This window comes from Alligator sinensis, unplaced genomic scaffold, assembly GCF_000455745.1.
Source record: "Alligator sinensis unplaced genomic scaffold, ASM45574v1 scaffold880_2, whole genome shotgun sequence".
Lineage (NCBI taxonomy): Eukaryota > Metazoa > Chordata > Crocodylia > Alligatoridae > Alligator > Alligator sinensis.
In genome coordinates, this window is record NW_005842934.1 from 48,091 (window position 1) to 60,695 (window position 12,605).

General features: G+C 55.3%; 1 protein-coding gene across 1 annotated transcript; it reads left to right on the top strand.

Annotated features, from left to right (window-relative positions):
* The first annotated feature begins 6 nt into the window (after positions 1 to 6).
* Positions 7 to 8,785, top strand: LOC102388555 (acyl-coenzyme A thioesterase THEM4-like). Its single transcript, XM_014526006.1, has 6 exons — positions 7 to 135; positions 2,693 to 2,852; positions 4,049 to 4,214; positions 4,320 to 4,430; positions 5,258 to 5,382; positions 6,032 to 8,785. Exons 1-6 carry the CDS (start codon positions 10 to 12, stop codon positions 6,067 to 6,069), a joined length of 726 nt encoding a protein of 241 aa, XP_014381492.1. The 5' UTR covers positions 7 to 9; the 3' UTR covers positions 6,070 to 8,785.
* Positions 8,786 to 12,605: the final 3,820 nt, after the last annotated feature.

Genomic DNA, 12,605 nt, shown 5'->3' on the forward strand with positions numbered 1-12,605 from the left:
CTCGGAGCCATGTGGAAGGGCGGGTTCACCCTGGCCAGGGCACTGAGGCCCAGGTCAGCCCCTCGTCTGGGGTCGAAGCTGTCATCCAGAGTGTCGAAGCCGGCTGCCGCCTGCCGTCTGCTGTGGAGCTCTGCGGTGAGTGTGGCGAGGAGGCCCTGGGGCAGGGTACCGGGCACAGATGGGGTTTTATCCTAGTCCTGGCATCGCCTCTGCTTGTGGTCTGGGACAGTCACTTAGAAGGCAGGGCAGATTTGCCTCTTACCGATTAGCCAAAGTATAGCAGCAGCTTCCAGGAGCTGAAGGCAGGGTAGATTTCCACCTTACAGGCTAAGCAGAGTAGAGAGAGACACCGTGTGAGCTTTCATGAATCCAAGTTCACTTCATCAGATGCTGTGAAAGGACGTGCACAAAGCAGAGTACAAGAAGGAGAGAAATGAGCATGCAAAAGACAAGGGAGGGAAAAGGAGGGCAGTGCTGGGAGAAGCAAACAAACCCATAGGAACAAAGGAGCCACAAAAACGAAGCCAGGTGAGATGGGATGAGAGTCTGTCATCCCTGTTTAAACCGTGCTTAGCCCAGTCCAGTCTGTGCCCGGGTCCTTGTTCTGCAGTTTCCTGTCCCAGTTGGTTTTTACAAGGTTGCTGTCTGAGAACAGCTGCCCTCAGCCCAGCAATGGAGCATCCGGGGAAGCTGAAGTGTTCTTCCATGGGCCTGTGCGTCTCTGCAGCTGATGTCAGGGCAGCGTTCATTCTTTCTGTCACGTAGGGATCACCCATGTAGACCACAGAGGGGCACTGAGCAGGTGACAGCATCTGTGACATTGGTGGAGTTGCAGGGGAAGGAGCCTCGGGTGTTGTAATCTGTGATATTTGGTCCAGTGATGATGTTGTCTATTGATGTTGGGTCCGTTGCAATGCCTGGTGCCTCTGTGAGACTGGTGGTTACGTAGCTTGCTGCTTGAGAGAGGCTGTTTGAGGTTGGGGGCTGGTTTGTCCCTGGTGACTACTTTGTGATAGTCATCCTTCTCCAAAAAGGGCTGGAGCTCATCTTTAATGATACGTCCAAGGTGCTCAAGCCAGGGGCTACAGGGACGGGCAGAGGGACTCTATCCTTGTCCAGTTAAATTCAGTGACTTAGACCAAGTCGGGAATAGCCCCTGTCCTGGGCTGACCTTGTTTCTGAGTACCCAACCTGAGACCTCTGTGTGTTTTCAGAGGGGCCAAGTTGCTCTATGGCCCTCAGCTGGAAGCCTTAAATGCTTCTCCTGGCTGAATGTGAGTCAGTCTATACAAGGTGCTACCGTGGCCTGCCTTCTGCAAGACATCCCAGACAGAGCACACAGGAAACAAGGTGCCCCCGGCTGGTGGCACCAAATCCCCTGCTTAACCCTGTCCCCTCTTGCTAAAGCAGATGCAAAGTCTCTTGGAGAAGTGTTTCCTTTTCCTTAATTAAAGACCCTTTCAGTCCAGTGCTTAGCTTGGAAGTATTTCTAGCGGCTAGTCCCAATGCGTTGAGTGATGCTGGGCTGAATTGGGGCGGACACATGGATTTTGGAAGGCTCAAAGAGGACCAGAAGTTCTGACAAGTTCCCCCTCGCCTCCCCTTCAGATCAAGGGTTTGTTGGGGGATGTAATCCTTTAGCTAGTGTTTGTCACCTGGCAACCAGGGCACCAAAGCTGGATCTTGAAAGGCATTTCACTGCCCAGTTCCTTTTTGGATCTGAGCCCAAGAAATGCAACTGGACAGCTTGTAATCTGAGTTGGAAGTGCCTCTCCGTGACAGACCTGTCTGAGAGGAAGCAAACCCAGAGAGTCTAAAGCTGGATTTTGGAACTTGGAAGTTAAAGTATACGAGAGGGGAAACATAATTTGAATGCATGTTCAGAGGGAGAGATCTTTCCACATGAGTTAAAAGCCATGTCCTTGGGGAGGGGGGTGGGTGAAGAAACCCCACGTGTCACTCGCCTGATGATTGTAACGATGGTAATTACTGAGATCGGTGCAGTGAAATCTTCCCCTGGCCATCCGTTTGCTGGAAGGGTGCCCAGAAGGAGCTCAGCTGTTGCATTCACCCTCCCGAAAGGGAATTCAGTGCAGAACAGAATGAAAGGTACTGATATAGCTCTGGATTTGCATGTGGTGGGTGTTTGATCCAACCTCCTGGATGCTTCGGTTCTCCCTTGTGATCCTCCCCTGCCCTTCCTTCACAACCAGGGGCTAGTCTCCATGCCCCCCCATCTCAAGTCCGTGTGCTTTCCCTTACTGCAGACACCCAACCCCTCTGCAACAACGGTGAGAACAAGAGCAGCAGGGAGAGCTTGGAGGAGGGTACAGGCAGCTCTGTGCAGCTGTGTAGGTTGAATGTGACTAGAGCAGAGCTGGCTGCGGTGTTGCTTGGGATGTTGGCATTTTTTGAAGAGGAAAACATCCCCTTCCTGGCAGCTGGGCAAAAAAGGAGCTCTGTGAAGTGGAGCTACTATGATCACTAGGGACAGAAAAGAGCCAGGGTCTTGAAGCCAGAGGCTTGCCCCTTGAGAAGCCATGCTAGGGTCAGCTGTAGGGGGTCCTTTGGGAGGGAGAGCCAACACGGTTTCACTTCTGGGCCTTTTGAGATGCCCAAGATGAGCAGATGCTTGTGGAGTCAGAGAAGTGCTCACTTGTAATGATGCTGCTTCTCATCTGCTTGTTACCAGACCCGGTTCTCCCAGGCCGGGCAGCCAAAGGACTATGCCCTGCCCAATGCCAGCTGGAGCCAGGGCATGCTGAACCTGTACAATGAGTTTGTGGAGAAGAGCAAGGACGGAACGTGGAAAAGGATCCCGTCCTATCGGCACAGCCTGGATCACATCCCAGGCAAGTCTCTGGCCTCTCCCTCCCTTCATTCTGTGTCACCTACTTCCCTGACAGGTGTGGAAACTATTGTGGGCAGTTGTTCAGGAATGTGATGGCAGGGCTTCATTCCCAGAGCAGTTCCACTGGTTAGACTGGTGTCAGCAGTCCTGTATTCAGCAACAGCCTCTGCTCAGACTAGTAAGCCTTTCTGTCTATGTACAACTCAGCCCCCACCCCTAGAGGAGGTACTGTATATACTTGCATACCAAATGCACCTTTTTCCCCCTAGAATCGGCTCTTCAAACTTGGGGTGTGTATCTGAAGCAGAGGGAAACTGATTTTCTTTGCCCCCCACAGCACTACATATCCCCCACACTCTGGTGGGATACAGTTTGCCAAAAACTGGTGCCAGTTTGAGAGCAGCTGTGAAAGGGTTGACACTGGATGGGCCCCCTCCCACATCCTGGCAGGAGCAGAAACTGATTGCCTTCTTGCAGTGCAGTGTCTTTATGGAAAAAGCCAGCTAGGCAGTGATTCTCGGGGAAAAGAATCGTATTTTCTACAGTTTGCCTACCAAGGTGCTTGCCGCCTTTTTGGCGTGTACAGTAGGTGGGGAAATGCGGGGAAATTCATCCCAGCCCTAAGCTATTCAGGTCTGATTTTTTTTTTCCACTTTTGAGCTGGAGTGCCAGAGTCCCTTCTAGCAGCTGAGTCCTAGGTGGTGCATCCCTGGGGAATAAAAAGAACATTCCTATCAATGGGCAAGGACTTCCAGAAGTCCGTTCCTCCTCATCTCTAGCCTAAATGCCTCCTACAACTTTACAGCTATCTCTCCCTGTCCATTGTCCCTCTTCAAGCGCAGCCGCTTTTCCAATGCCAGTGAATGAGCTGGTAACAAGGTGCCGAAAACCAAACTGCCTCCACTTGTCAATCATTGATCCACCCATGCAGATTAGTCTTCATCAGCAGCTAGAGATTCAGCTTTAGTTAAGCAGGAAAGGGAGGGTGAGCAAGCTGAATGTGAGGCTCTGCTTCTGCTCTATGCAGTTGTAACTCTGAAAAGTATTCTGGGAGTTGTCATGGGTGAGAAGATATAGTCACCTTGGACTGATGAAACTTTGGACAGGGATCATTTGCACCCTGGGCCAGGCTCTTGCCCTTCAGCTTGACGTTACCCCTTTTAACCCCTGAGCACGCATTTCCTTTCACCCATCCAGACTCGATGAAGCTGGAAGGTGAGAAGGTGCAGAAGGATACTCGCTTCTTCCTCCGCAACCTGGATGAGGAAGGGCTGGGCTTTGAGTACGTGATGTTCCTCAACCCCTCGGAGAAGAGGATGGTGACCGTGTACCAGCCGGGCCCCTACCTAGAAGGGCATCCAGGGTAAGGATCTCTCCTCCCTGCTCCTGGGCTGAGCAGAATGGCCCACTGTCCTGCCTCTAGAGCTGGTTGTCTGCCCTCTGTTCAAATTGCCAACCCCACTTCCAGGTTCACTCATGGAGGCTCCACAGCTGCCATGATTGACAGCACCGTCGGAGGCTGCGCCATCTTTGTTGCTGGGAGGGTGATGACAGCCAACCTCAGCATCGACTTCAAGAAGTGAGTGACTGGCGGTTCCCTTACAGCTGACTGAGGCAGACATTGCTGTTGCTCTTGGATTGTCCTTTTTGTCTGGGGAGAGCCTGGGATGGTTCTGTCTTTGGGAATAATGTGCCCCTCCGTTGGGGACATTGGAGCCTTTACAAGGGAGTGGGGGGTGTCTGGAGCATGGAGCTGGCATTCACATGACCAGGGTTCAGTCCCTGCTCCTGCCACTGCTTTCTTCTGCCAGGGGAGGCTATCCTGTAGCTAGTTGCATGGGCAACCTCTGTGTGTGGCATGGAGCAGACTGCAGGGGAGGCAGGCAATACAATGACAGATGGGGCAGGGAGCAGAAAGCAGGGCAGAAGATTAAGTGGGGAGCGCACAGGGCAGGGAGCAGAAAGCAAAGCGGTGGATCAGGTGGGGAGAATGCAGTACAGGGAGCAGAAAGCAGAGTAGCAGGTCAGGTACGGGAAAAGGGTTCTGCAAACTGTTTGGTCTGTGCACCCCAGCTGTGAAAGTGGGGTGCTGCCTAGGAGAACAGGTGGGCAATAGGGGCAGGTCATGGCTGGGGCATTTCCTTGGAAAGTTCCTTGGTGGAGGGGACTGGGGCGGTGGGGTGTCTTAGATCTATACTGCGACCTGAATTGTCCAGGCTGTTCTCAAGCTGGAGCTCAGTGTAATTGAGTGCCATGCTCCCACCACCCCTCCAGACAGCTCTGCTTTGCATTCACAGCCTGTGAAATACAACCGCTTCTGGGGTGGAACAGGCAGGTGTTGAACAGCTGGTGCTGGGCAGGGAGGAGCCAGGTCCTGATTAACACCTGCCCATTCTCTCCCCGCAGCCCTGTTCCCCTGGGCTCGGTGGTGCTGGTGGACAGCAAGGTGGACAGAACGGAGGGGCGGAAGGTGTTCCTGTCCTGTCAGGTCCGGAGCGCTGATGGCCAGACCCTCCATGCTGAGGCTACAGGTAAGGACTGGGGGGACAGAGGGAAACTGAGTCACAGGGTGTCTGATGCCTGGAGAGAGCCCAACCAGATGCCCAGAGGCGACTGCCGGCTCTGGCCAGTTTTTCTCAGAGACCCAGTTCTTCCTCCATCATTGCCTTCCAAGCCAGGCTCCCCTGTGCCCGGTCTTCCCCTGGGGTGGGCTCCTAGCTGGGCTACGAGGAAGGCTGGGCCTGGTGCTCACTGCTCCCAGAGCCCCATCCCCTGCCCTTTGCCCCAACACTTTCAGGCCACATGTCGAGACCTGTTGAGCTTCCCTGACTCCAGCAGATTTCAGGGTACCTAAATCTCTCTAACTGTCCTGTCCCGGCAGCTACCATCACACTTGCAGATGTCTGGGACCAGCCAGCACAGGGTGAAAACCCTGCTCTACCCATACAGCCTGCTGACCCCAGGTCTCATCATTCCCCTGTCAGCAGGTCCCACTAGGGCTGGGTGCTTGGCACCATATGCTGTCCTATCACCTCCCTAAACCAAGCCTGAGCCAGTGGCAGCAGCAGGAAAGTTCCAGGACTTGTCTTTGCTGCAAAGGTGCCCCCCAGCCCGTCTCTGCTTCCCAGGGCTGTGTTCCATGTAGAGGCTTCCACCCTGCTTTCCCCCTCTGTCTTTCAGCACTCTTTATCCAGCTGGCTTCCCTGACCCGGAGGTGAACTCCTAGCAAGCCTGTCGGATGAAGCTGCCTGTGGCTGTGCCCCTTTAGTCCCACCTTCCCTCCCCCCATCCTCCCCAGCTCCACAGCTTTCCCTGGACGTGAGTGACGGGGCCTGACCCCTCAGAAGTGACCTCCGTGGACTCATAGCCACTGCATCGTGGCCTCCTGGGTGCAGCTCTCCTGGTAAAAATCCAATTAACCTTGGAACAGGAAGGACCCGCAGCCTGACGTATAAGGCACGGCATTGCGCCCAGGGTGACTCTGGGTGTTTTTGTCCAGAGAAGAGGAACTGGAGCTAGTTCTGTTCAATTACATGCTAGTTTATTAGGATATTAGCAATTGAGCAAGAATGATCAGTAGCAGCTACACATGGCAGGGGATACACAGCTATACTTGCTGCTAGGGACTGGGTTCTTGCGTCTCCCGGCACCTGTCCTCACAGGTAAGGCAAAATTCCAGCCTTCGCACGCAGGTTTCTGCATTGTGGAGTGTTATACAGCTCCAATGCACGTTCTGTGCTTCTGCCGAGCCCTCGAAGCTCGTGATCTCGGCCAGTTCGGCAGGGAGCAAAACTCTTGACTCATGCTGCATGACTGTTGTTCCTACGCGGAGTCTGTGTGTTTGGTGCAATCATCAGCCTGCTAGTCTCTACTCACTTGAAACTACCCCCTACAGATGTGCTATCTCATTCTAGTTGTGATCAGGACAGAATCGTTTTTAGAATCGGTTTCTCTGCGTGGTGGAATGTAGTGACACACCCAGTGCCAAGGGGAATCCTTGTATCCCGAACCCCAACAGCTGTCGCTGCCTGTCAGAGGGCACATCCGTGGCCTGAAGAAGCCGTGAGCTCTGCATAGCTTCAAATGCTGGCGTCCAAGAACCAGCACCATTGCCCCCTTCACTGCCCGTTCTCAGCTGCTCTAGCATCTTGCTAGGGATCTTGCCTCTGAGCTCTACGCCTCTTCCATGGGACCTTTTAGATATTGGGTCACCTTCTCTGGTTCTTCCAAAATGAAATCAAACCAGTATTTTGGCCTGTAGGTCTGGACCTCTTCAGCGTGGAAGAGGGACGGTCCCTGTTCCTTTTAAAATAAGCCATGTTTAGCCCTGGTGCTGATCTGCAAGCATTACATGAGCCAGAGGAGAAACCAGGCTCTGTAGCGGTAAGCCAGGAACAGCGGCTTCAGGGGATGGAGTTTTGGAGCTGGTCAAAAACTTCCCCATTTAAATTGTTTTCGGACAAACTCTTTCACTGTTGTCCTCCCCCCCCGTTGCCCCCTCCAGCTTTCCCCAAAAATGTTCCGAGTCGGCCAGAACCGCTGAGGAAAGATGAACGTGATTCTACTGTACTATACTGAACCGTGTTGCAGTGCATTGTGGGACACATCAGGAGCTTCATGCTCCTGTTTCTGCCATGCTGCATCTCCCATGGTGCATTGTGGCTGCCACAATGCACTGTGGGAGATGGAGTCTGGCTCATAAAGGAGCTGGGTGCCCTGCCGGTTCTGAGCAAACACCCCAGGCATCAGCTTTCCAGGTCCAGCACGTGGAGGTCCTGATTCTGCCTGTGTGGGCTGCGATCACAGCTCAGTTGCTGGCACCAGGCTCCAGGGAGACATAAACTTGGCTTCTTCTGTTCCCCTGCTGTGAACTCGGCGTGCCAAGCTGCCTGCATTTTCCTATCCCTTGGGAGTAAGTTGTCATGGGATGGAGGGGAAACTACAGAACCAGGAGACTCAGGACTTGGGGACTCTCCTCTACACGCTGCTGCTATTGATGTGATCTTGGGCAAGTCACGTAACACCTATTTGCCTGAGCTTCCCCAGTTGTAGTGTAGCAGAGGGTGATGGAGCTCCTCAAGCCTGGGAGCCTGCTTTGCAAATGAATCTGTTGTCTCTCCTCGGGGCCATGTCTTTGTAGCAAAACCTCCCTTGCATGTGAGATAGTGAGTGATGGTGAATCTAAAAGGTCCCTGCTTCAGCTTCTGTCAGACACTATGGCTTTCTGGGGGATGAGCAGATGGCTGCACGCAGCTGTCTGCACCTGGGGACAGCCTGGCTTCCCCCAACTTGGATGTCTCAGCAGAACCCACCACAGTCTGTCGTATCTGCTGTGCAGAGGACCCCAACTCCAGCTCTGGAGAGCCCCAAGCCAGCCAGGCACTCGAAGCAAGGTCCAAGAGCCTGTACAGAGCTGAACTGCCTGAGGACTGTGTTCCCCTGCCCCAGCCCCTTCCTGGGATCTGGACCCCTGCAACACTGGCCTTCCCCAGGCGAGCTAAGGGTACAGCTGGCAGAGGAGAGTCATACACCGACTATTGGCTTTGTAGCTGACTCAGTCCTTTTGCTAAAGGAGCGAAAACAAAACAGGCTTTTGCCAAAGGCCAGCTACAGCTAATCTGCAGTGGGAGATCATCTGCTCCTAGCCCAGGCACCCAGAGCAGGAAGCCATGTGTTGGCAAGACCTGTTTCACCCATGGTGCTGGAGTGCTTTTTGCGTGGGCTGTGCCAAGTGTGTCCTGCCTTGCACCGGATTCTTTTGCCTGCAGTATTGCCCTGACTATGTCATTCTCTTACATCCCTTTCACTGCAGCACCCAGGCTGCCGTCTCTGCCCCTGTAAGCAAGAGGCATCAGTCTGCCCCATGCATGGGGTGTGAGGTTATGCACTGATGGAGCTACATAATATGAAATAAAGTGCTGATGTGTCCTGTCACCATGTGCAAATCTGAATCCAAAACCAGGCACCTACTATCGCTTCGTCTAGCCTTAACAAGGCACTTTGGCACATGGGCACTGGGTCTTGCCTACTCCTTTAGTGAGCTAGCAGCCTGCAAGGCTGCTTGCAGGTGGCACGGGGGGCTAAGGAGAGATGCATTTGACTGGAAGGGGGCTTAGGCAGGAGCTATATAAGCCCAGAGCCTGAGCTGGTCAGGCAGCCTCTCCCTGGCAGCCACGGAGTGAGGAGCTCTCGGAAGCAGGGCTCCTGAAAGGACTGTAGCTTATAAAAGCAACTCTGCAGGCCTGGGATCAGAGGCAAGCCCCCTGGGCAGAAAAGAACTGAGTTTTTGCAGACAAGTGGCCTTTGTTTTATTTTGAAACCGTAGAGGGTCCTGGTGCCCAGGGAAGGGCTAAGCTGCTCCAGAAGCTCCCTGAGCCTGGAGAAGGGGCGATGCATAGGACCGGGTGTCTGGGAGCCCGGAGGAGGGGTGGCATGCAGGACCAGGGGTCCAGGAGCCTGGAGAAGGGTAGGTATGCAGGGCCAGGGGTCTGGGAGTCTAGGAAAGGGCTGTGTTAAGGGACAAGGAGGGGTCCAAAGGCCCAAGGGTGCCGAGTACATAACTAGGCAGCATCACAGAGAGAGAGTACCCGTGAGGCTTGGGGCATAGTGCAGGGAAGGTAAGGAGCCACGCAGAGCCCTGAAGGCAACAGGTACCCTCAGGAGTACAGACAGGCTGAAAGGGCTGCCAGCTTGGGGCGCAGGACTAACCAAGGGGACCTGGGAGAGGCCCAGCAGGGATCGGCTCAGGCTCACACAGAGCCCACAGGCAGCCTCTCTTTTATAACCCTCATGAAGAGCAAGGTGCGGTGGGTGAGATTCAAGGGAAGGGCTGCAGCAGAGCCTGAGCCAGGCAGGGGCCACATGGCCGCCACCATAGCCACGGACCCGCTGCAGTCCCTCGTGCATGGGCAGTACCATAGGCCTCCGCACTCGATGCTGGATGGCCCAGACCGGACCCGCTCATGGACCCAGAGGGATGCCAGAGCTACCCCTGCCCCACTGGGTGCTCGGTGCTATGCAACACATCATGAGGTACCCTCCCATGAATCATCCTTGCTGCCCTTCTCGGGACCCTCTCTAGCTCTTCTAGATCCTTTCTGAGATGGGGAGACCAGACCTGGGAGCAGCCTTCAAGGTGTGGATGCACGATGGATTTGTAAAGTGGCATCACAATGTTTTCTGTCTTGTTCACAGAAGAGCTGCTATTAACTGGCTCAGTTTCCAGTATTACACAGTGTCAGAGAGCAGAGGCTGGAAGGAAGAGTGACCTGGGGCTGACCAGGGTTTTTTTCCCCTGTCCCTCTCTCCCTTGCAGCCTCCAGCATTCAAGGTCTAGGAAGTTGTGATTCAGAGGCCATGCCCAGAGGCTTGTGCCTTCAGGAGGTGTTGGGCTGTTCAGATATTCATCCAGCTCTCTCCTGGCTCATCTCTGGCTGTGACGGCTGCGTTTTGCTTTGTGTGGCCGTGGCGTTTCATCCAGTGGCTGCCTTGGAGACAGGAAACTTCTGCAGTAGGAGTTTTTGTGGCCATGTCTTGTCCAACCACCCAGGCACCTTGTGTTTTGCTTGTTGCTGCTCTCCTGATGCTTGGTGGGGTGAGTCCCATGGGTATTGGCTCCATCAAAGTTTGGTGCTACAGTGAAACGCTTGGCCCTGGGTCCTCCAGATGGACAGAGCAGCAGGGACCTGTAGGAGGGCAAAACCTGAAAGCGGCCAGGCCGGTTCTGTGGTTGAAGCTAAAACCATGGTGCCAGAGCTGGAGGGCTTCATAGGGGTGTAGAGGAAACAAGAACTATACAGGGGCAGATGACTGGGTTCCCTGTGCTGCTCTAGCTACACAGGGCTAAGCAGTAGCCAGCTGAGGTCACCTGATCTGTTCCACCCCAAGCCCCCTTTTTTCTTTTTTCCATGGGATGAATTGGGCAGTTGGATACCAAACCTGGGTGGGGGAGGAATTTCCCCAGGCCACAAGGTCCCAATTTCCCAAGCACCTTCAGGCTCTTAGCAATGCCCGAGGTCTCCACCGTCAAGCAGGGGTTGGGCCTTTCAGGAAGAGGCCACGGCTTGATTTGAGCAGATCTGGGAGACATGGGCATCCACAGAGACCCGTGCCCTTCTCTTGAACCAGACAACGTAGCCCGGAAGTCTCTAGAAGTCAAAGTAGCCCGGAGCCTCTAGATCTGAGCTGCTCTCACTCTGGGGGGCCCTGCCTGGCCCACAGTGCCTTTTACAGCAGCCCCGTGGCTGTTGTAGCTCACACTGTTGTTTCCTGTGAACTTAAGGGAGCCAAAGCAAAGCCCCGATCTCTGCACCCTGGCCATAGCCTGGGAGCTCTGTGCCCCCTCTTTGCAAGTGGGGGGGGGGGGGGGGGGGCTCAGGGTGGGACAGAGACAGAGGCTGGGAGCCAGGAAGTCCTGACTTCAAGTCCCACTTCACCCCGGCCTGAGGGGGAGTCCGAGTGCCATTCAGAAAAGGGGGATGCTGATAGCTTGGCTAACTGGTGTCTAATGAGTTTGGGGGTGGTCTCAGGACAGAGGTGCTGGACTGACATAAGAAGGTGACACCCCAGGCAAGGTGCCCGCACTCCTGGGTTTCATCCCTGGCTCAGTGGAGTGGGGAGTGCAACTAGATAAGCAGTCGACAAATGGAGGTTTCTCCTTCTGACTCCTGTATCACCCCCTCCTCCGTGCCTCAGTTTTCCTGGCTGCCACTCGTGCTGGGGTAGGACATTGGGGGTCAGATGCAGGGGCTCGGGGACCGCTGGGTTGAACAGGGACCTGTCTGTGCACCGGGGGGAGCTCCCTTGCCCCCACCCCAATGTCTATGCCAGCAGGAAAGGGTGATACTGGGGCTCCAACCTTAACCTGGTTTGCAGGCAGAGCTCAAGGCGGGGCTGCGAGCAGGGTGCGACCATCTCAGTGCCCAGCAGAGGGCAGTGGCAGGACACGGATCAGCCCTGCAGCCACCCCTAGGCCCTGCTGCCTCCTTCCCCACCACCCAGATGCCTGGGTCCCTTTCCCCACAGCAGCATGGCTAGAGCAGCTGGGAGCCTGGACGCCCGGGCCAGGACCGGGGGTCAGCAGGTGTTTCAGAGTTGGGGCTCTGGGCTTTGCCTTGGGCAGGCAGGAGGGGTCCAGTGACCAAGAGCCCTGCCATGGAAGCAGGACTCCTGGTTTCTCCTCCCCGCTCTGTGCCTCAGTTTTCCCTGTGGGGCTGAATTTGCCAGGGAAAGGAGGAACCCCCTGGCACTGCCTGGACCAGGCTGAGTCAGGGTCTCCACTTCCAGCGCTGCACGGCCCAGGCTGAGACTGGGGCCTCGGCTGTAAGAGGCCTTGACTCCCTGCCTGCCTCCCCTGCACACGCTTGTACACACCCCCGCCACACGCACCGTCACACATACAGGGTGGTAGCGCTCGTGAGCTTTGCAGCTCTCCCTGGAAGCACTGGGCTCAGCTGAAAGGGTGCCATTGGGATCACTGGGTTGCATCCAGCTGTGCACAGCTGGGCCATGTGTGCCACCTCTGGGCACAGCAGTGGACTGCCCCCCAGCCGGGAGCCAAGCCCTGCATCCCCCATCCCCTCCCCAGCTGCTCCCGTGCCCTGGTGACCTCCCGGTACCCCTCAGCAGGGGAGAGGCAGGCTGTGGTTTCCTGGGGCAGGGTCGCGTGCCAGGAGGGGCGGGTGAGCGTGAGAAGGGTCCCGGCTGGTTCCTGTAACCTGCTGCGTGGGCAGAGTTCTCAGCAGGGTTCGTGTGA

Excerpts from the sequence above, each read along its gene's own strand:
- LOC102388555 (XM_014526006.1), top strand. The coding sequence starts at position 10 with ATGTGGAAGGGCGGGTTCACCCTGGCCAGGGCACTGAGGCCCAGGTCA. Across the intron at positions 2,853-4,048 it reads CAGCCTGGATCACATCCCAG|ACTCGATGAAGCTGGAAGGT; the intron begins GCAAGTCTCTGG and ends TCACCCATCCAG. Across the intron at positions 4,215-4,319 it reads TACCTAGAAGGGCATCCAGG|GTTCACTCATGGAGGCTCCA; the intron begins GTAAGGATCTCT and ends CCCCACTTCCAG.